Source organism: Stegostoma tigrinum, chromosome 28, assembly GCF_030684315.1.
Source record: "Stegostoma tigrinum isolate sSteTig4 chromosome 28, sSteTig4.hap1, whole genome shotgun sequence".
In the NCBI taxonomy this organism is placed as follows: Eukaryota; Metazoa; Chordata; class Chondrichthyes; order Orectolobiformes; family Stegostomatidae; genus Stegostoma; species Stegostoma tigrinum.
This window is the reverse complement of record NC_081381.1, coordinates 23,665,853-23,686,188: the sequence shown is the minus strand read 5'-3', so window position 1 is coordinate 23,686,188 and position 20,336 is coordinate 23,665,853. Positions and strand designations below refer to the sequence as shown.

General features: G+C 41.1%; 2 protein-coding genes across 3 annotated transcripts in view; one reads left to right on the top strand and one right to left on the bottom strand.

The window, feature by feature from the left end:
• Positions 1 to 511, bottom strand: part of rer1 (retention in endoplasmic reticulum sorting receptor 1) — a 36,600-nt gene extending 36,089 nt beyond the window's left edge. Inside the window, exon 1 of the mRNA XM_048561181.2 lies at positions 412 to 511. The gene's annotated coding sequence lies outside the window, so the exon portion shown is untranslated. The remainder of the gene's footprint in view (positions 1 to 411) is intronic.
• Positions 512 to 15,359: 14,848 nt separating this feature from the next.
• The window catches only part of LOC125466536 (MORN repeat-containing protein 1-like), a 185,610-nt gene continuing 180,633 nt past the window's right edge, over positions 15,360 to 20,336 (top strand). For both annotated transcript variants that reach the window (XM_048561130.2, XM_059638066.1), the window contains exons 1-3: positions 15,360 to 15,459; positions 17,279 to 17,350; positions 19,553 to 19,651. In XM_048561130.2, the coding sequence (XP_048417087.1) occupies positions 15,381 to 15,459; positions 17,279 to 17,350; positions 19,553 to 19,651 (250 nt within the window). In that variant the 5' untranslated portion in view covers positions 15,360 to 15,380. The remainder of the gene's footprint in view (positions 15,460 to 17,278; positions 17,351 to 19,552; positions 19,652 to 20,336) is intronic.

Genomic DNA, 20,336 nt, shown 5'->3' with positions numbered 1-20,336 from the left:
AAGAACGAGTTACAATTAAAAGGCTCAACTCTTAGTGATGAACATAGCCGGTTGATGTGTCAAAGTAAAGAAATATGCGGGACTCACTGGTGCCGGCTGGGAGTTGTAGTCCCTTAGTCAGTTCCAGTCAATCTACAGACATTGCTGGATACATTGGAAAACTACAGCTCCCGGCCCGCCTAAGTGCGTGCCGGCAACTTCCGGTCTCTCCATTGTCTACCCCCTCCCCTCCCCTCCCCTCCCACAAAGGCCGCGGCGTCTCCCTGAGGCAGAGAACGCGCCGCGGGAGGCTGAGCGAGGAAAAAGGCGACGAAACGCAACTGTTACAGTCACGGCGTGTTCCGTCGTACGATCAGGTTAAGGCAGCCTCTGCCGGCGCCTAGGTTGACTTTTACCCTTCGTTACTCTCACCTGAGCAGCTACTCTCTTCCAGCGGCCTCCACTTCTCAACTCTACACGTCACTGCGGCCTCGTTCCTGCTCCTTTCCAGACTCCACTAACCGCCACCAGCAAACATCGGTCGATCCCCATCGATTGTGCGACGCTCTGCTCCTTAGACTTGCCACATGTTCTGCCTTTCCAGAGGATACAGGAGGTTGCATGAAAGTAATTTCGCCCTTGGATATAAACCTATCCATCAAAGCATTAGACAAAGAAAAAAACTGTGGATGCTGGAATTCTGATACAAAAACAGAAATTGCTGAAGGTTTCAGCAGGCCTGGTAGCCTCTTGTGGAGAGAAATCAGTTAACATTAGCAGCAAGTTCTGTTTTAGGATCATAGCATTTGAGTTGCTACAGAACGATAGGAGGTCATAAGGCCATTGACAATGGGAACTGCAGACGCTGGAGAATCCGAGATAACAAAGTGTGGAGCTGGATGAACACAGCAGGCCAAGCAGCATCTTAGGAGCACAAATTTCTGGTGGAGGGTCTAGGCCCGAAACGTAAGCTTTTGTGTTCCTGAGATGCTGCTTGGCCTGCTGTGTTCATCCAGCTCCACACTTTGTTATCTCATTAGGCCATTGTACTCTTCTTTGCAAGATTTATTCAGCTGGCCCCTTTCCCTTTTCTGTGCGGCTATGTGCACTCTTTCTTCTCTGGTTTCTTTTTGAAAGAACAAATTAAATTTTGAAATAAGCCACACTTTCGGGCAGTGCAATCCAAATCCTATTTGCTCATTCCAAATTTAAAAAGCCTCACATTCCCAACGGTTATGATTGCCAATCACATTAATTTTTTCTGTTCTGGTTTTGGATCCTTCCATCAATTAGAACCGTTTCTGTTTGCCTTGACTTCAGACTTTTGAATGCCTTAAATCAATTCTCCACTTGATCTTCTTCCAGAAGAGCAGCCTTGCATACTCTTCACCAAAATTTATCCCAACATCTTTGCTTTTTGTGTACGATCTCTATAAAGGCTAAGCCTCCATATGCCTGTTAAACCACTTTCTCAAATTGTCGTGCCAATGTGCAATTTGTGCCCAAATACCCCAGGTCTCCCTTATTCCAACTTTCCTTTGGAATTATATTGGATTTATGTGCCCTTGCAAAATATCTCCCTTCGCAATTCACAACATTAAATTCGAATGCTATATATTCAGCCGGTCCAGCAGCCGATTTTACGTCTGTTCTGTCAATGTCCAGCACTGTCCTCAGCACAGTTCACTGTGTCAAAGCTTTATACCATCTTCAAATTTGAAATTGTGCCTTGCACACTGAAGTTGACACTTATTAATATATAATAAAGGAATTCATTAATCCAAGTCCCTTTTCCTTTGGCAGTTCCTTGAGATCGAGGATGATTGCTGCCAATCTTATGCAGTTGTTGTTGCAGTTCTGTGAATTTCCGTTGACTATTTGGTTTTGTTTTTGTTACAGTGCCCCAGCAAGGATAATCCAACCTGTTGAAGTATATTTTTGGGATTGAAATTAATAGAAATTTGTCATGTAAGGATATCGATCATGTGGTTTGAAACAAAATTAAGTGAATGAAGTTGAAGTCCAGTTTAAATATCTGACTAAATGGTGAAACAGGCTTGAGAAGCTGAATGGTGTCTATTTATGTTTTTTTTCATGAATTTGTAGTTTATCTCACTTTCTGTAATCAAGGAACTGCCTAAGAAAAGGGTACCTGGATTACGAAGCTTGTTTATTATATATTGATAAATGTCAACTTCAGTGTGCGAGGTGCAGTTTCAAACATGAAGATTGTACAAAACGTTGACACAATGAACTGTTCTGGGGATAGTGCTAGACTCAGAGAGCAGACATACAATAGGCTGCTGGATTGAGTGGGTATGTCACATTTGAAATTTAACACAGCAAATTTTGAAGGGAGATAGTTTGCAAGAAACAGCAAAGAAATCCAATATAAAGGATATAATTCCAAAGAGAATGTGGAACCAGGGACATCTGGGGGTACAAGTGCACAAAAGCAAAAAGCTTGTGCCTAATGTTAGGTCAGACACTGCTGTTTGCTGAAACACTTCCTCCACGTGAATAACATAAGCTTATAAAAGGTTTTTACAGAGATAGTAAGAACTGCTGATGCTGGAAAATCTGAGATAACGCGATTTTCTGAAGAAGGGTCCTGACCCGAAACGTCAAGCTTTCTTGCTCCTCTGATGTTGCTTGGCCTGCAGTGTTCATCCAACTACATCGTGTTATCTTATAGAACGTTTGTAAATGATTGGTGGAGTTCTGTTCGCAGTGGGCTTTGGGGAAAAGATGTATTGTAAAATGATGTACAGCCAAATATTTAAACAAAAAGACACGTGCCTGCTTTAGGATAGAGAGAATAATTTTAAAAAATTGTGATTACCCAAATCACAGTTTCTGTACGTGCCCAAAATGACAAAGTCCATGTCCAAGTCACCTCTTGGAACCATATTGCTTGTGCTGCATTGTTGCTGAATCAAAAACCTGGAACTCCAAATGGCCTTCAATAATTCAAGAATAAGATTCACTGCCATCAACTTGCCAAGAGCAAAAAAGGACAGGCAATAAATCCCAGGCCTGGCAATGCCAGCATCTGAACAGTAACTTTAAATATATATATCGTTTAAAAAATATGTTCCTTGGATATACTTATCTTGGAGGTGGTACTGCAGCAGTTCACAAGATTAGTTCCCTGGATAAGAATGTTGGGTGGGGCTGGAAGAACACAGCAGGATCAGGGAAGCAGGAAAGCTGACATTTTGGGTTGGGATCCTTCTGCGGAATGTTGTTCTATGTTGAGCATTTGAATAAATTAGGTGTATACTCTGTTTAGACTGAAATATATTTATGTACAAATGTCAGTTCTAGACTGCCCCTAGTCATGTGACTCCTTCAATGCAGTACAAACCCACAGTTAGACATCTCAAGCTTCACATCAATAAACTCCTGCTGGAGGGAGGTGAGACTGTATTATGGCTCTAAGAGGTGTATTTTGTCCTGGCCTTTTTTCACAAAGAAGGGTTGAGATAGAGTGCCAGGTGATCCGCTCAAAGCCACTAAACAGCTTGTGAGGCCTTCGATTTTTTTTTGAGAGTTGGAACAATAGCAGTAGCCTGAATGGATAGGGTCAAGTTCTCATAGAACTAGAATTTTTAGTTTTATCTTTCTGCAGTTACTGAGGTCTTGAAGCTGGATGCAGAAGCTCTTATTCCTCTGTCTAATATAGCTGGAAGTGGAGTTCTGTTCCCACTGTTAGAACTGCATGTGAGACAATCGATTTTACTGAATTTGCCTTTGCCAAGGGTGTGTTTATGGGATGTTACTTTAATGGTCAAATATACAAACAGATCAACAGTACAGTGATGGATCACCTACTTCAGGACGCATTGCAGAGGCAGTCATGCAAAGACTAGAACATACCACCCTCCTCCACATTCAACCTAAACTGTGGATCCAGTACATAGACTACACATTCGTCATCATTAAACACAACAGATTAGAAGAGACCCACCACATCATCATCAGCATATTCACAGGGATTATTGCAAAATAATGTACAGCCAAATATTTAAACAAAAAGGCAAATGCCTGCTTTAGGGTAGAGAGAATAATTTTTAAAAATTGTGATTACCCAAATCAGGGTTTCTGTACGTGATTATTTCGCAAAGGAAGAAGAAATCAACAATTAACTTCCACTTCTGGATGCTAAGGTGGAACGATTGACAAACGGGGAGTTCCAAACCTCAGTATACAGAAAAGCAACTCATACGGATCAATGCTCAACTTCCACAGGAACCAGCTCAATGTCCACGAACAAAACTGCATTAGGACACTATTTAAACAGGCCAGGACAGACTGCTACACTCCAGAACTATGCCTGGAAGAAGAACACATATACAAGATCCTCATCTTAAACAAATATCCCCACAACTTCATTCACAGATGCCTATATAACAGACAACAACAGGAGGACACAGTACGCCCTAACACACTAAACACACTGCCCTATGTCAGGAACATATCGGAACTGACAACAAGACTCCTAAGACCTCTAGGAATCATGGTGGCCCACAGGCCCACAGCCACTCTACAACAAACACTTACAGGATTAAAGACCCCATTCCCACAACATGCAGAACCAACATGGTTTACAAAATACACGCAATGATTGCCACAAACATTACATCGGACAGACAGGAAGGAAACTAGCCATCAGAATACATGAACATCAGCTAGCAGCAAAACGGCACAATGAACTCTCCTTAGTATCAATACATTCAGACAATGAAGGTCATCAGTTTAATTGGGACAAAGTAACCATAGTAACCCAAGCCAAACATTGACACGCTCGGGAATTCCTAGAGTCATGGTTCTCAACCCATGCCTAAATCAACAACCTATATAGAATTGGACCCCACATATAAACCCATACCGGAAATGACAGTACTCACCATAACGGACTGGACAGTATAAATTCTAAGCGGAGTAGAATAGCATCGCTTCATCGGAGGATCCACTGATGATGTCACATAGCACGGTGATAAAACATCTGAACAAAAACAAGCCAGCTCGGCGAGCAAGTCAACAACCTCATCCACACCCCGAGCTACAGATCTTTGCCAATACCTTAAACGCTACTTTATTGGAATAGTTAATTAGTAGTAATTAATATATTATATATATCAATTTGTTAAGCATTTTGATAGACATACAGTTAAGCCAATTCTTTTAGTTTTATTTTGTCTGTAATTAACTATTGTAAAAGTAAGGTGTGTTTTGGTTAAAGTCGAGAGGTTTGACCATTTGAATTGCATCTGGAATACAACACCTTACGCTTATCTTTAAAATAAGAAAAATTTAGGGTCTAGAGTACCGTCTTCATATATTTTTAGGGGGTTGATCTGGCCAATAATACTTAAAAAAGAACAAAATCAAAGTGAAAATACTGGTTAAGAAAAAATAGCCGCAGCTTCCCCCTACCAGCTCCTGCCCAAATTACTGGGAATATGATGCAAAACTGGGAATTCTTCCATGAACAATTGCAGAATTATGTAATAGCTGTGGTTTATTCTTTGAATAAACCAGAACAAGTTCAAGTCTTACACACCTTTATCACTGGCAGGGAGAGACTGTTTCAAATTATATTCCACCCTCTATCCCTCTGAGGAGCTGAAAAAAATGCAGAAATTGTAAAAGCTTTGAGGCACACTTTGTTCCATTATGAACAGTCCATATTCAGGACAAAGAACACATTGAATAAAAATCCATTGATCAGCGCATAGTATCAATAACTCACTTTGCAGAAACCTGTGAATTTGTGTAATTAAAGGATGAGTTAATTACAGACAGATTGATATTAGGAATAAGGGATCCCAAAATGTAAACACACCAACTGAGAGAAGACAAACTTCCACTCAAATGAGCAATTAACATGTACAGAAGTTCCAAGGTTGTCAATCAACAGCTAGGGCAGATTAATGTCTTATGCTGACAGATAATTCAGACATGTTGATTGGTGAGAAATGGTTTGTGACTGTTAGAATGAGACCAGTAGTGTATTTAGTTGGTAACTTGGGTATTCAAAAATCAAAGAATTTAATTAACGGAAGAATTTCCTCACTCAAAGGGCTGCGAACGTGGGGTTGCGGATGCTCCATTGTCGAAGGTTGAAATGGACAGCTATTTGTTTGCTAAGGGAACTGAGAGATAAGAGATTGAGCAGGAGAGTGGACCTGGGCTGAAAATCTGTCATGGCTATTGTGAATGATGGAGTGGACTTGATGGTATAGCCTTTTCCTTCTCCTCTAATTCTAGCCTCTTGAGCATTTCCTGCTTCAATTGATTACGGTGGTGTTTGCAGCTGCCTGGGCCCTGAGATCTGGAAATCCTCCTGAGGCTTCTCTGTCTCCTTACCTCTTCTCCTTTAAGATGTTCTTTAAATTTACTTCTGAGGTAAAGCATTTAGATATCTGCTGTAATTTGTTTTCCTTTAGTTTATTCTTTTATGGGATATATTTGTTGCCTGTGTCTAATTGCATTTGGCATACTTTGCCATTTCAGAGGGCAGTAAAGAGTTGATCATATTGATGTAGATCTGAAGTTAAATGTAGCCTATACTAGGTGAGGATTACAGATGTTCTTCTTGAAATAAGATTGGTGAACATTTGAACATAATTTAATGTCACATTTGCTCTTTAACACTCCTAAGAAGCACCTGGGATATTTTATTGTGTTAAAGATGTTATTTTAATAAACATTTTTTGCAACTGCTGCCTAACCTGTTGAGTATCTCCAGCCTTTTCTTTAAACTTCACAGAACTGAATCTTCTGCCCTAGGCTCACTCATGATTTAGTGTGTGTTCTTGGAGACCCCATGAAAGCTCCCTGACAAATTGTGGGGTGGAAAATGTGTTCAGGGTATAAAAACTGTTCTGTTCTCGCCGACATCTTTAACTCTCCACTAGATGGCCTGCTTCCCAAAGCAATGGGGCCCACATAGGAAGAAGGAGGACCTCAAAGCTTAAGGGCAAAAATGCAGACCAATGGAATGAGGCATTCCTGCTCCAGGCTATCAGCCAGGTGACTAGAAAGTCCACAATCAGGAAGCAAGAGTCAACGTGGCCAGTTTTACAAAGACAAAACAATCCATTTGTAAATGATTGTGAATTACAAATTATTAAATCAATTGTATGGCTTCAGTTTTTCACTGGAATGCCTGACAATATTGAACTGCAGGACTGTATCCTGCTCAGTACCTACAATAATGCACACAGATCAGCTATCCACTGAATGCTTATCTGAAACTTTCTGCCTAAGCGTGACACACTGGTGAAGCTTTCATGGGGTCTCCAAGAACACACACAAACTCATGAGTGAGCCTAGGGCATAAGATTCAGTTCTGTGAAGTTTAAAGAAAAGGCTGGAGATACTCAACAGGTTAGGCAGCAGTTGCAAAAAATGTTTACTAAAGTAACATCTTTAACACCTTGAAGCTGGGGAGACTAGGACCCGTGGGCACAGCCTTAGAATTAGAGGGGGTAAATTTAGAACTGAAATGAGGAGACATTTCTTCAGCCTGTGGAATTCATTGCCACGGGGTGCGTGGAGGCCGGGACGTTAAATGTCTTCAAGGCAGAGATTGATAATTTCTTGATCTCGCAAGGAATTAAGGGCTACGGGGAGAGTGCGGGTAAGTAGAGTTGAAATGCCCATCAGCCATGATTAAATGGCTGAGTGGACTCAATGGGCCGAATGGCCTTACTTCCACTCCTATGTCTTATGGTCTTGTGGAAGCTGAGCATATATTGGATTCTCTGGTAGATTGGAATCTGTGTCTTGACACTGTTCCAAATTCCACTGATGGCTACACTCTGCGTGTAATCCCTTTTCAATGCTGGAGCTGGGAGAGGCAACTTGCGGTACTACATTACAGTGAAATCTTTATGCCAGTCTGCTGCTTTGACACACAGCACTTTTGCTGACTGCCAACTTCCTTTGACGTGTTAATGTCACTTCTCCAATAAACAGCAGGATAAAGCCCCCACTGTTGCACTGGGAACTGGATTTCTGCTTCTCCTGCACAAAGGGTCAATACTTTACAGAATAGTAACAGAACAGAATAGAATACAATATCCCTTATTGTTATGTGTGCTCAAGTACAGCAGTACAGGAGTACAGTGAAAACTTTACAATCTCACCTCTCATGGTACCATCTTAGGTACAAAGTACCTAGGCCTGGTGGCTCAGTCGTTAGTCCTGCTGCCTCACAACACCAGGGACCTGGGTTTGATTTCACCCTCAGGTGATGTCTGTTTGGAGTTTGCACATTCTCCCCGTGTCTGTGTGGGTTTCCAGCGGGTGCTCCAGTTTCCTCCCACAGCCCAAAGGTGTGCAGGTTAGGTGTGTTGGCTGAAGCTAAATCGCCTTGCAATATCCGGGATTGTGTGGTTAGGTGGATTTGCCACGGGGACTGCAGGACTACAGGGATAGGGTAGCGGAGTTTGGTCTGAGTGGGATGCTTTTTGGAGGGGCAGTGTGGACTTGATGAACCAAATGGCCTGCTTCCATACTGTAGGGATTCTATGAAATTTTACATACAAAAAAAGGAATAAAAAAGAGAAGAAGTTGCATTACCTTACAGTGATTCTTAGAAATAAGACATAGTTAAAAGGAGAAACATTATAGTCAGATAAACATTATAGTGCAGTTGCTCAGCGCAGAGGCTTCCATACATGGTAAGACCCACCTCGCTTCCTGCTGACTGCCCACACCAGGCCCCAGTCCAACAACCATCCCTGTTCTGCTCCAGGCCTCCAGCCCAGTCCACTCTGGCCCTCAGCTGTATGAAGGTAAGTTTTCTTATTCGGAAAAACTCTTTAAAATCTCAGATAAAAAAGAGAGAAGAAGAAAACGGGGGGAGAAAAAGCAGATGGATTGATGAGGCCAGGGCTGAGAACCCTAAATGCTGCCATCTTGAAGTTTTGTGAAATATGATCCACAACAATAATTTGTGTTCAGAGGGCATCTTTCATGTAGCAGAAGCATTATTAAACAAAATTTGACAAAGACACATAAGGAAATTTTAGGAATGATAATCATAAAGAGGTAAGTGCTTTGTTGGAGAGGACAGACCAAGAGGTTGGGAAGGGAATTTCAGACCTTAGGACCAAAGCAGTTGAAGGTTTTTAGAGAGTTACCAGCTTTCTAATCCAGGTTTTATAAATTGAATTTAAATTGCACCAGCTGCGATGGTGGGAATTGAACAACAGAGCATTAGCCTGGGTCATTACAAGACAACTAACTGACATGTACACCATATTTAGCTGACACTGCAGGCCTCAACTCCTCTTTCATGACAGCTCAGCATAGCTGTCAACTCCCTGGAGTTTCAAAACTCTATCTACCTCCACTTCGAATGCTTTCAGTGGTTGAGTCTCCACAACTCCGTGGGGCAGAGAATTCTGGACATATACACCGTCCTGTATGAGAAGAAACTCCTTTGTATCTCAGTTTGGACTGGAGGTCTGTGATCAGTGGTTTGCCACAAGGATTTGTTCTAGGTCATAGAGTCATAGAGATGTACAGTACGGAAAGAGTTATAAGGAGAGCTTGTGTAGGCTGGGACTTCTCTCCCTGGACCGAGGGATGTTGAGGGCTGAACTTATTTGAGAGACATAGATAAGATGAATAGCCTGGGTATTTTTCCAAGGGGAAGGGAGTCCAAAACTAAAGGGCAGATTGAGATGGGAAAGAGGGACCTGAAGGGCAACATTTTCACACAGAGGGTAGTGCACGCATGGAATGATCTCCAAGAAGAATTGGTAAATGTGAGCACAATTACAACATTTAAGAGACATGTGGATAGGTACATGAATGGAGAGGAAAGATTCAGAAGGATATGGGCCAAACACAGGCAAATGGGACTAGTTCAGCTTAGGACAGCTGTCGGCATGGATAGTTGGACCAAAGGGTCTGATTCCGTACTGTAATACTATGGATCTGGAAATGAGTCACTTTATTCTGTAACTATGTCCCTACTTCAAGACTGCCTCACTACTGGAAACATCTTCTCCCATATCTACCCTATCAAGCCCACTCAGAATCTTGTATGTTTCAGTAAGGTCACCTCTTATTCATCCACTCTAATCAAGAAACACCTAACCTGTTTAGCTGCTCTTGATGAGAATATTCCTTCATCCTAGGAATCAGCCGAGTGATTCTCTTTTGAATTGCCTCCTTATGTCACAAATTAACATTTAGTTTGATTATTGTTGCTTGCTGTGTGTAACTTGCCTTCATTTTTTCTTACAAGAAGGACCAGAATTCAAAAAGTGTTTCATAGGCTGCACAGTGCTTTGGAATATCATGAGGTTGTGAAAAAATCTATATAAATGAATGCTCTTTATGAATCTGGAGAATAGAAACTGGTTGCTGAATGTCTGGCATTCATTAATTTTTTTTAATTTACTCACACGATGTGGCCAGGCCGGCATTTATTGTCCACCCATGATTGCCCAGAGGGCAGTTAAGAGTCAATCACATTGTTGTGGGTCTGGATCACATGAAGGCCAGACTAGGTAAGAAAGGCAGAATTCCTTCTCTAAAGTACATTGGTGAATCAAATGGGTTTTTCCAATAATTGTTTCACAGTCATCATTAGACCCTTAATTCCAGATTATTTATTGAATTCAAACCCTGCCATCTGCCATGGCAGGATTTGAACCCAGGTCTCCAGAATATTAGCTGAGTTTCTGGATTAATAGTCGAGAGATAATACCACTAGGCCCATTGCCCAGAACACAGTGAAAGGGCCTGAAAGGGTTAATATCGAAGAGTGCTATCAGTACCATCCACTGTGATCAAGTCATATGAGAACAATTTGAGATCTCAAAGGAGTAGGGTCTTCGTAGTCTCATAACAATACCTATCATATTGATGTAACTTGTACATAGTTACCATCATACTATAAACAATATGAGCCTCTTATCATTAATCTACCATGTGATTTTCCTCTATCACACTAGACCAAGTAGGCCCTGCAGGTGCCTAGCAGAAGGATGATGGTGACAGCAAATATACCAGTTAGATTGTACAACAATGGTGGGGTTTCAGCTTGCAACATGTCGGCAACAGCATGCTTTCCATTCAGTTGCATTCTACAACATTGGCAGCAGGGGAAATTTAAGGATTCCTTCAGGTACAGTTGTAAGAAACTGCTTGTGAGACAGTCTGAAGCTTGAAAAACTATTTGAGAAGAGAGCCTCCTAGCAATATACAACTAGGCAGAAACTACAATCAGTGGTTAAAGGCATTTCAAATCTCGTTAGGGATGTAGCTCAGAGCGCCATGGAGCTGGAGATCTAGTCACAGTGAGATGGTTTAATGGTTGCATTGGCTGCCAGAGACTGAATGCATATCAGAGGCTTCATGAGTAAATTTGAAATCCCTGGTGAGCAAGCAGAAACATTTTGTTTACAAATGGCACAATTTGTAGGCGATGAAAGCTAGAAATAAAATGCAGCTCAAATGCAGCGTCGCCACCAAAGTGAGTGGCACCTTGAGTGACATCCCCTCTCAGCTGCATGGCTTCGTTGTGTGTGGCCACTCCCGAGGTCCGACACACAGCAATCAGCTTAATCAATCATGACAATGACTTCCGATTCCAGAATTAGCTGCTGTACATGGACTTCAGAGACCCTCACAGCCAGAGTGAAAATGAAAAGGAATGCTGACCATGAGGCACAGTTACAGTCACTGAAATCAAGGGCCACAGAAACAATATAATATGAGGTCATTGACCTTGCAATGTTGTGAAGCCATAATTAAAGTGTTAAACGGGCAATTTAGAAATCTGAACAAACAAAGTCTAATGGGGAAAGAAATTAGGAGACTATTGAAGCCACGGGAAAGGCATTACTTAAACTGCAGTTAACTCAGGAAAGATTTAGTTAAACCCCATGCTGCAGGATTCATCCAGGAAGAAAGCAGCAGGGACCATTATTTACAGCCGTGGACAGCAGGAAACAATCAGCTATGTAAAACAACTGAAAACAGAATTCACTCTGTACAGCAAGTAAGAGTGGGATTCTTTTAGTAAGGCTGTTAAGAGAACAGAATCATTATTTAACCTGTTATCAAAGTAGAGTTAAAGCAAAGTTGTTAAGGAATCGAGAATTGTTTATTACTTATGTCATTCATCTTGAGAAGGTACAGAAAAGGTAGAAATCGTCCATTTTACTCACAAAAGGCAGGAAGCCTTCATTTTGACCACAAATGTTTGGAAAAGGCTTCCAATGTGGCTGGAAGCAGTAGCAGTGAAACTAAAAACCTTTGAGGGAAAGGAAGTAAATAATCACATCAGAAAAAATGGCAGCAGAAATAACATTGCCCTAAAGTTTTAAATCAGAGATGGGCAAAATAGAACACAGAGTTGGAAACCGTAGAGGGAACAGCTTTTAAGATGTTGAATTGCTTCCAAACAGGAAACTTAGTCATAAGCTAGGCACCTTCCAGTCACGAATCACTACAACGCCCCTCCCACTCCTTGGACAACATGTCCATCCTGGGCCTTCTCCAGTGCCACAATGATGCCACCCAAAGGTTGCAGGAACAGCACCTCATATTTCGCTTGGGAACCCTGCAGCCCAATGGTCTCAATATGGACTTCACAAGCTTCAAAATCTCCCCTCCCCGACCTCATCCTAAAATCAGCCCAGATCGTCCCTGCCTCCTTGACCTGTCCATCTTTCATCCCACCTACCTGCTCCTCCCACCTCACTGACCAACCCCCACCCCCACCTCCTACCTACTAGCCTCACCCACGCCTCCTTGTCTTCCCTTGACTAACCAACTCCTATCCTAACTCCCTACCTACATTCACCTTTACTGGCTCTATCCCCGCCTCCTTTACCTGTCCATCTCCAGCCCACCTATCTGCTCCTTTATCCACCTTCCATCCACCTCCCGCTCTCTCTCTATTTATTTCAGAATCCCCTTTCCCTACCCCATTTCTGAAGAAGGGTCCAGACTTGAAATGTCAGCTTTCCTGCTCCTCTGATCCTGCTTGGCCTGCTGCGTTCATCCAGCTCTACGTCATGTTACCTCAAGCAATAAAAATGTTCTCCAGATTTAAGGACTTCCCAGACCTCACATGTTAAGAACAAAATCAAAGTCAACAATCTTCAACCCTGAGACCTACCAATCTTCCAAGTTCAAACAGAACGTATTCTGGGGAAGTAGTGAACCTCCAGGTTGCCTGAATTTTGCAAAGTGTGGGGTGTGGGTGGAGATGGGGTAGTGGTGAAAATAAATATGTACACAAAAGTATAAATGTTCAAGATGGAAAATAGCTTCCAGATGGTGATGGAGATATTGTACAGGGCGTAAAGGTATGAAAGAGTTAAAGCTGAAGAATGGCTTAAGCATCACTCACCATCATGAAGTTATAAGGAGATGGTGGCAGAGCAAGGTAAGATATTGAGGTATGCATACTATACGGGTCTTCATCATTGTTTCTGTATCAATGTCTACCACAATAATAATAACAATAGCTTGTATGTAGTTGTTCCTGTGCAAATAACTATACTTAGTCAAGATTGGAGCCTCTTGTTAAACTAGCTGTGATTTCCTTCACTAGACCAAATAGTTCCTGTAGATCCCTACCAGGAAGGAGAAAAAGATGACAGCAAATCCATCATATAGCTCAAATAACATGATGCACAGTGGTGAGGATTCATCTTATAACATCTAAAAGCTTAATATTATAGGTAGAGCTCGGGGGAGATCATTTGATCTATACAGCAATCAAAGAAATGCTACCCTGTCGAATCCAACCTTTCAACTCCTGGTCCATAGTCCCACCAGATTTTTTTAAAAATCCAACAAGGGCTTTTCCTTCAATCTGTCACACTTTCAGGCAGTAAGTTCCAGATCCCCAACAATCTCTGGTTGAAAAATATTCTCAACTCTCTTCAAATCATTTGACTAATTGCTTTAAATTTATGCCCTCTGGGCTACTTACTTCTCTGCTAAGGGAAATATATTATTCCTATCCATTTGATTTAGGCTCCTCAGTTCTAAATACCTCAATTAAATCTCCCATAAGTTTATAAAAACCAAAAGAACTGCAGATGCTGTGAATCAGGAACAAAAACAAAATTGCTGGAAAAGCTCAGCAGGTCTGGCAGCATCTGTGGAGGAGAAAAGAGTTAAAGTTTCAGGTTTCTTCTGAGGAAGGGTCACTGGACCCAAAACGTTAACTCTGTTTTCTCCTCCACAGATGCTGCCAGACCTGCTGAGCTTTTCCAGCAACTTTGTTTTTGCTCCCATAAGTTTATTCTGCTCCCAAGACAACAAACCCTGTCTAACAAGTCTTCTCAAATACCTAAAATTTTCTATTTGTGGCAATATTGTGAATCTCTCTTGTATTCTCTGCAGTCTAATTACACCTGATCTATTTGTAAAAGGATAAAGAATTATGTTAAAATATGCAAGATGACAAACCACTGGAGCCCATGATTGGGAAAGCAGGAGTTCTGGAGTTGGAACATAAAGAGCTCGTATGGCAAATTTTACTGGGGAGTTTGGATCCAGATTTGTGCTTTGGCCTTGTGCAGTCAGGAGCAGAAATAGAACATTGCATTTGAAAAGCATGTTTAGGCCAATCAAAGATCAGAGATAATGAGAACTGCAGATGCTGGAAATTCCAAGATAACAAAGCGTAGAGCTGGATGAACACAGCAGGCCAAGCAGCATCTTAGGAGCACGAATGCTGACGTTTTGGGCCTAGGCCCGAAACATCAGCTTTTGTGCTCCTAAGATGCTGCTTGGCCTGCTGTGTTTATCCAGCTCTACGCTTAAAGATCAGATGTAGTAGTTACATGGTTTCCTAATAGCATTTCCAACTTAAATTGACATATTCCTGCAGATTTAATCAAGTAATCTTTTAGCCCGAAATAGTTTCGACTTATTCTGACATTTGTATAAATAAACAAGTATTTCAGGAAAAGAAAGCTTTTTATTTTGCAAATGCTGCAGTGATTTGTCAAAGAATTGCTTCTAGCGATATCCAGGTGTTTTTTTTATAATTCTTACAGAATCTAGGATTATCTGGGAGGGATCCTAGTGCTACGAGTTTCCACCAACGAACAAGGAGCTGACAAAAGACATTTATCTGAGATTAACAGGACACACTCAGCACAATGTATCTCTAAACCTCCTAACTTTCCAATTGGGTGCGCGAAGGTTCCTCTCCTGGAGTACGAGCGGTAACCTATAGGTGGCGAAAGTAAGGGAGGATCTTTTCTCTGGCGCCACCTATTGCGACCATCTTGCTGGGGCCGTTTATTCCGTGCTTCGGACCCGCTGCAAACTCCAAATCGCTATTGGTGGGTTTCCCCTAGCAACAGTGACAGTGGCTCGACCAATGGGTCGCGCTGTTATTGATGCCGGGACGCTATGCGATGGCGGTAGCACCGGCTCCTGGTCGTTATGTCGGGGATGTGAAGCAACAACTGCGGGACGGTGAGGAGCCGGAATCGGCCGGTTAAATGGGACAGTGATTATGGGTTGGTTAATGGGGTGATACCTCCAGAGAGTACAGTGCTGATGGGCAGTTGTGTTGCTGCTCGTTTCATTTTGTTTCACGCCTCTGGTTGCTGTAATGTGTCAGGCGTGTTAGCTCAGTGGGCGATGGTCAACCTGCTCGTTATATCGTTGCAAGACAGTTTAAACAACGTGCACAAGATACGGAGAATCAGTAGCAAACTAAACTGTTTACTTTGATATAACGTACACATCGTGTCAAAGTGGATGCTGTTTCACTTCTCCATCCTTAATGAATATATTTCATTCAATTAATCTTTGTTCTAGAAAATCTCTCATACTCAGACTAGGATGGTTTAAGGTTCTTTCCCAAATTCCAAAAGTTAGAGTCAAGAAACAAGATTTCCTTTTAGGGATCGGAAACCAATGATTAAATTAGATTTGTAAATGAACAGAACATAAAAATGTATACTGTGTGATATTTTGAACGTTACGAAATATAAGGAGGGAGAAGTGAAACGGCATCCACGTGTGGCCCTGTGTACATTATATCAAAGTAAACGGTTTAGTTTGCTTCTGATTCTCTGTATCTTGCACGTTGTTTAAACTGTCTTGCAACAATATAACGAACAGGTTGACCGCTGCCCACTGAGCTAACACGCCTGACACGTTACAGCAACCAGAGATGTGAAGCAAAATGAAACGAGCAGCAATACAACTGCCCAGACGTTAACTCTGTTTTCTCCTTCACAGATGCTGCCAGACCTGCTGAACTTTTCCAGCAACTTTGTTTTTGTTCCTGATTTACAGCATCCGCAGTTCTTTTGGTTTTTAATTTTTGCCCTTGGTGTTCAATTGAACATTTCCCTTCATCAGACTTGTCTGATTGACCGTAATTCAGACCTGAATTAAGGCACAACACGAATAGAATGAATTCTTTATTTGTGTCCCAACCGCATCACAACGACAATTTTATAAAAATGATGTTTCGACAATTCACCCCCTTCTCTTTGTTACAATGTTTCCTTAACCAAAGGGGAAAAAAAAGTTGGGCGAATGGGGTCAAAGTATCAATGTTCTTCTTCATCTTCCACTCATTTAAGTGCCAGTTAGGCTGCACAGATGTTAGCAACAGAAATCAAATTAACAGAAGTGTCTTCTTTCCAATTACAAAAACAATAAATGTCAAATTATACTTAGAAGAGAATGTATGAAACCAAAATATGTTGCTGTGTCTATTATGGACTCCCAGTTGTTCTGATACCCAGGAAAGCTTCTGGCGTATAGGCTGACAACATGTACCCTCTCTTCAGAGACACCCAAGAATGGAAATAGTTGTGGAAGAGAGGCTGGCAGTTGGTCTGAAGAGCCTCCTTGACTGCTTGCTGCCTGGACCTGTTCGGCTAGACCAAGGAGCAGTTCTCATGAGGAGATCCTTTGATTTGCTTCTCCCTTAATTATAGTCAACCAAAGTACAGGAATGTAATTTTTTTTCTATAAATTAAAGAGCAGTCCAGGTGGTAGAGGGGTTGGACCCTCATTCCATCAGTTTCCAAACTTCAAGTGAACCTCAGGTTTGTAAACCTTTGTCCCAGTGGCAATAGGTGTCAGTATATCACGTCTCGAATGATGTTAGTTACATATTCCTAGGTGTCACCTGGGTAACTTTATACGGTCTGCACGAAGTTTCAGACTTCAGCTCAGAATGAAATACTTTATGACTATTTTACTACGGTTATTATTTGGGGAAATTCAACCTTTGTAACCAACCAGAGCATTGTTTTTTAATTTCTTCCAGGGTTTGGTCTGTATATTTATCCAAACAGCTTTTATCAGTATGAGGGAGAATGGAAAAACGGGAAAAAACATGGTAAGTTATTCACGTGCTGCTGTCTGAAGTATAACATCCATTATATATTGTCAAACAAAGAAAAAACTTGCATTGGGAAGTCAACTTCCCAAATCTTGAAGTTTCTGAAAGCCCTTAGAGCCAATGAGTCACTTTTGAAGTGGAGACCCCTGATTTAACACAGGAAAGAGGGCAGCAAGTAATAATGACCAGATAATCTATTCCAGAGATGTTGGATGAAACATAAATATTGGCCAGGAGATTGGAGAGCAAATCCTCAATCTGTTTTATAATCATACCACAGGAACTTTTGTGTCTAGCTATGGTGGTTTGGTGTCTCATTCGAAAGGCAATATTTCTGATACTGCTGCATTCCTTCATTTCTGCACCAGAGCCAGCCTAGATTTTTTGTGCTGGTCTCTGAAGTGGGGCTTCAAACCCACAGCCTCCTAACTCAGAGGCTAGTATGCCACCATCTGAGCAGCACTGATATCTGTAAAATAGTATGCTCTTATAAAATTGTTTCTCTTTATATGCCTTCTCATAGAGTCATAGAGATGTATAGCGCGGAAACAGACCAAATCAGCTCAAATTCATCCATGCCGGCCAGATATCCTAAATTAGTCTAGGCCCTTTTGCCAGCATTTGGCCCATATCCTTTAAATGCTTCCTATTCATATATCCATCCAGATGCCTTTTAAATATTGTAATTGTACCAGCCTCCTCCACTTCCTCTGGCAGCTCATTTCATACGTGCACCACCCACTGTGTGGAAAAATTTGCCACTTAGGTCCCTCTTAAATCTTTCCCCTTTCACCCTAAACCTATGTCCTCTAGTTTTGGACTCCCCTACCCTGGGAAAAATAACTTGGATATTCACCCTATCCATGTCCCTCATGATTTTACAAACCTCTAAAGGTCAACCCTCAACCTCCGATGCTCCAGGGAAAACAGTCCCAGCCTATTTGACTCTCCCTATAGCTTAAACCCTCCAACCCTGGCAACATCCTCGTATATTTTTTCTGCACCCTGTCAAGTTTCACAACATCCTTCTTTTAGCGGGGAGGTCAGAACTGAATGCATTGTTCCAAAAGTGGCTAACCAATTTCTCATAGAACTGCAACATGACTTCGTAACTCCTGTACTCAATGCACTGACCAATAAAGGCAAGCATACTGAATGTCTTCTTCACTATCCTGTCTACCCGTGAATCCACCTGCCACAAACTATGAACCTGCACCCCAAGGTCTCTTTGGTCAGCAACACTGCCAGGACCTTACCATTAACTGTATAGGTCCAGCCCTGATTTGCCTGACCAAAATGCAACATCTCACATTTATCTAAATTAAACTCCATCTGTCACTCCTTGGCCCATCATCTGGTCAAGGTCCCATTGTACTCTGAGGTAACCTCCTTCGCAGTCTATTATACCACCAATTTTGAAGTACTTTAATTATTAGATAAATTGATCTGCAATGATTCCAGAATATTGAAATGTAGCTCTGGGTCACACACATACATATATAGTTTTGATTTTTGCTGCATATTTTTTAGTTTGATAGGGAAAAGAGATTAGATAATTGATACCTATAATTGCTTCTGACCCAATGGTGCATAATATACCTAAATTCAAAGTCACATCACAGACTACAGTGACAGGGTTTTCTCCTGTTTAAATTCTTTAAACTCCTTACTATTTCCTGCAAACTTGCATTACCACTTCTGTTAAATCTGCTAAGGAGCATAAACTGTTATTGATAGATTTTTCTTGTTGAGCTCAGGCACATTTTCAATACACTATTGCTCTTTTGATTCTCTGCTTTGGATTTTCATGTTTAATTTTGGAGCCTTAATAAAAGATTACCACCCAACATTTTTGTTTCAATCCATAATTGTCCAAATCATTGATGTTCCCAGACTTAATTTGTAGATTGCTGAAAACATATGATGTGCACTACTTGCTGAGAACTGTCACAATATGACCCTGACCTTATGTTATAGTTAACTTAAAACTGGGTTGCAATCGTGGTCTCCTGTTTTCTTACTCCTGGGTAATGTCTATGTCCAAGCAAACCTTTTTTAAAGAGCAAGACAGATCTGTTTTTTTCATTGCTTGCTGTCAATATTCTGTGATTTGTAAACAGGTCACACAGTTCAAATTTGTTCTGTCTGGCCCAGACTGACAAGAAAGGCTGTGATTGATTTTACTTTTGGCTATACTAGGTATTGGGAAGTTTCTCATGAAGGATGGAAGTTACTATGAAGGAGAGTTTGTGAATGGAGAAATAGAAGGAAATGGTACCCGTTACTGGGCTTCCTCAGGTATGAACACTCCTCATTTGTTAAATCGATCTTTTCACAGATGGTTTTAAACACAACATCTTTTAGAAAAAAATATAATTTAGCAAATTAAGATCTTGGGGAATTGAGCAAGTGAGCTTGTTATGTGTCACTTTCACTTCAGTGATTTCATATCCGCAATTAAAAATTTTTGTACATTATTACAATTAGTGTTTCTGAACAATTTAAAATTAATGTCTTTGTTTCCTGCACAGCCTTTGTGCCCTTAATTTATTTCTTTGTTTGTAAATGCTTAATTTCTTCTTGGACCATTCCTATTAACCCCATCCTTTGTTTAAAGTTGATTAAGTATTAGTATTATGGCTGCTTCAACTTATTGTCAAAAACATTGCATGTATATAGCACTTTTAATCTATTAAGACATCCCAGAGAACTTCACACGAACACTATCAAACATCATTTGATACCTTTCCACATAAAGGAAATATCAAGGTTCATGATTAAGATTTTGGGAGATAGGTTTTGAGGGGCATCTTAAAAGAAGTAATTTATGGATAAGCTTAGGGCCTGGGAAGTTGTGGTCACAGCCAGCAATGATGAAGAATTAAATTTGCTGTCATATGAGAGGCTGGAATTATGTGAGTGCAGAGTTCACAGAAGAATTTGAAAAAAAGGAATAAAGTTTTAAAACATGTGCTGTTAACAG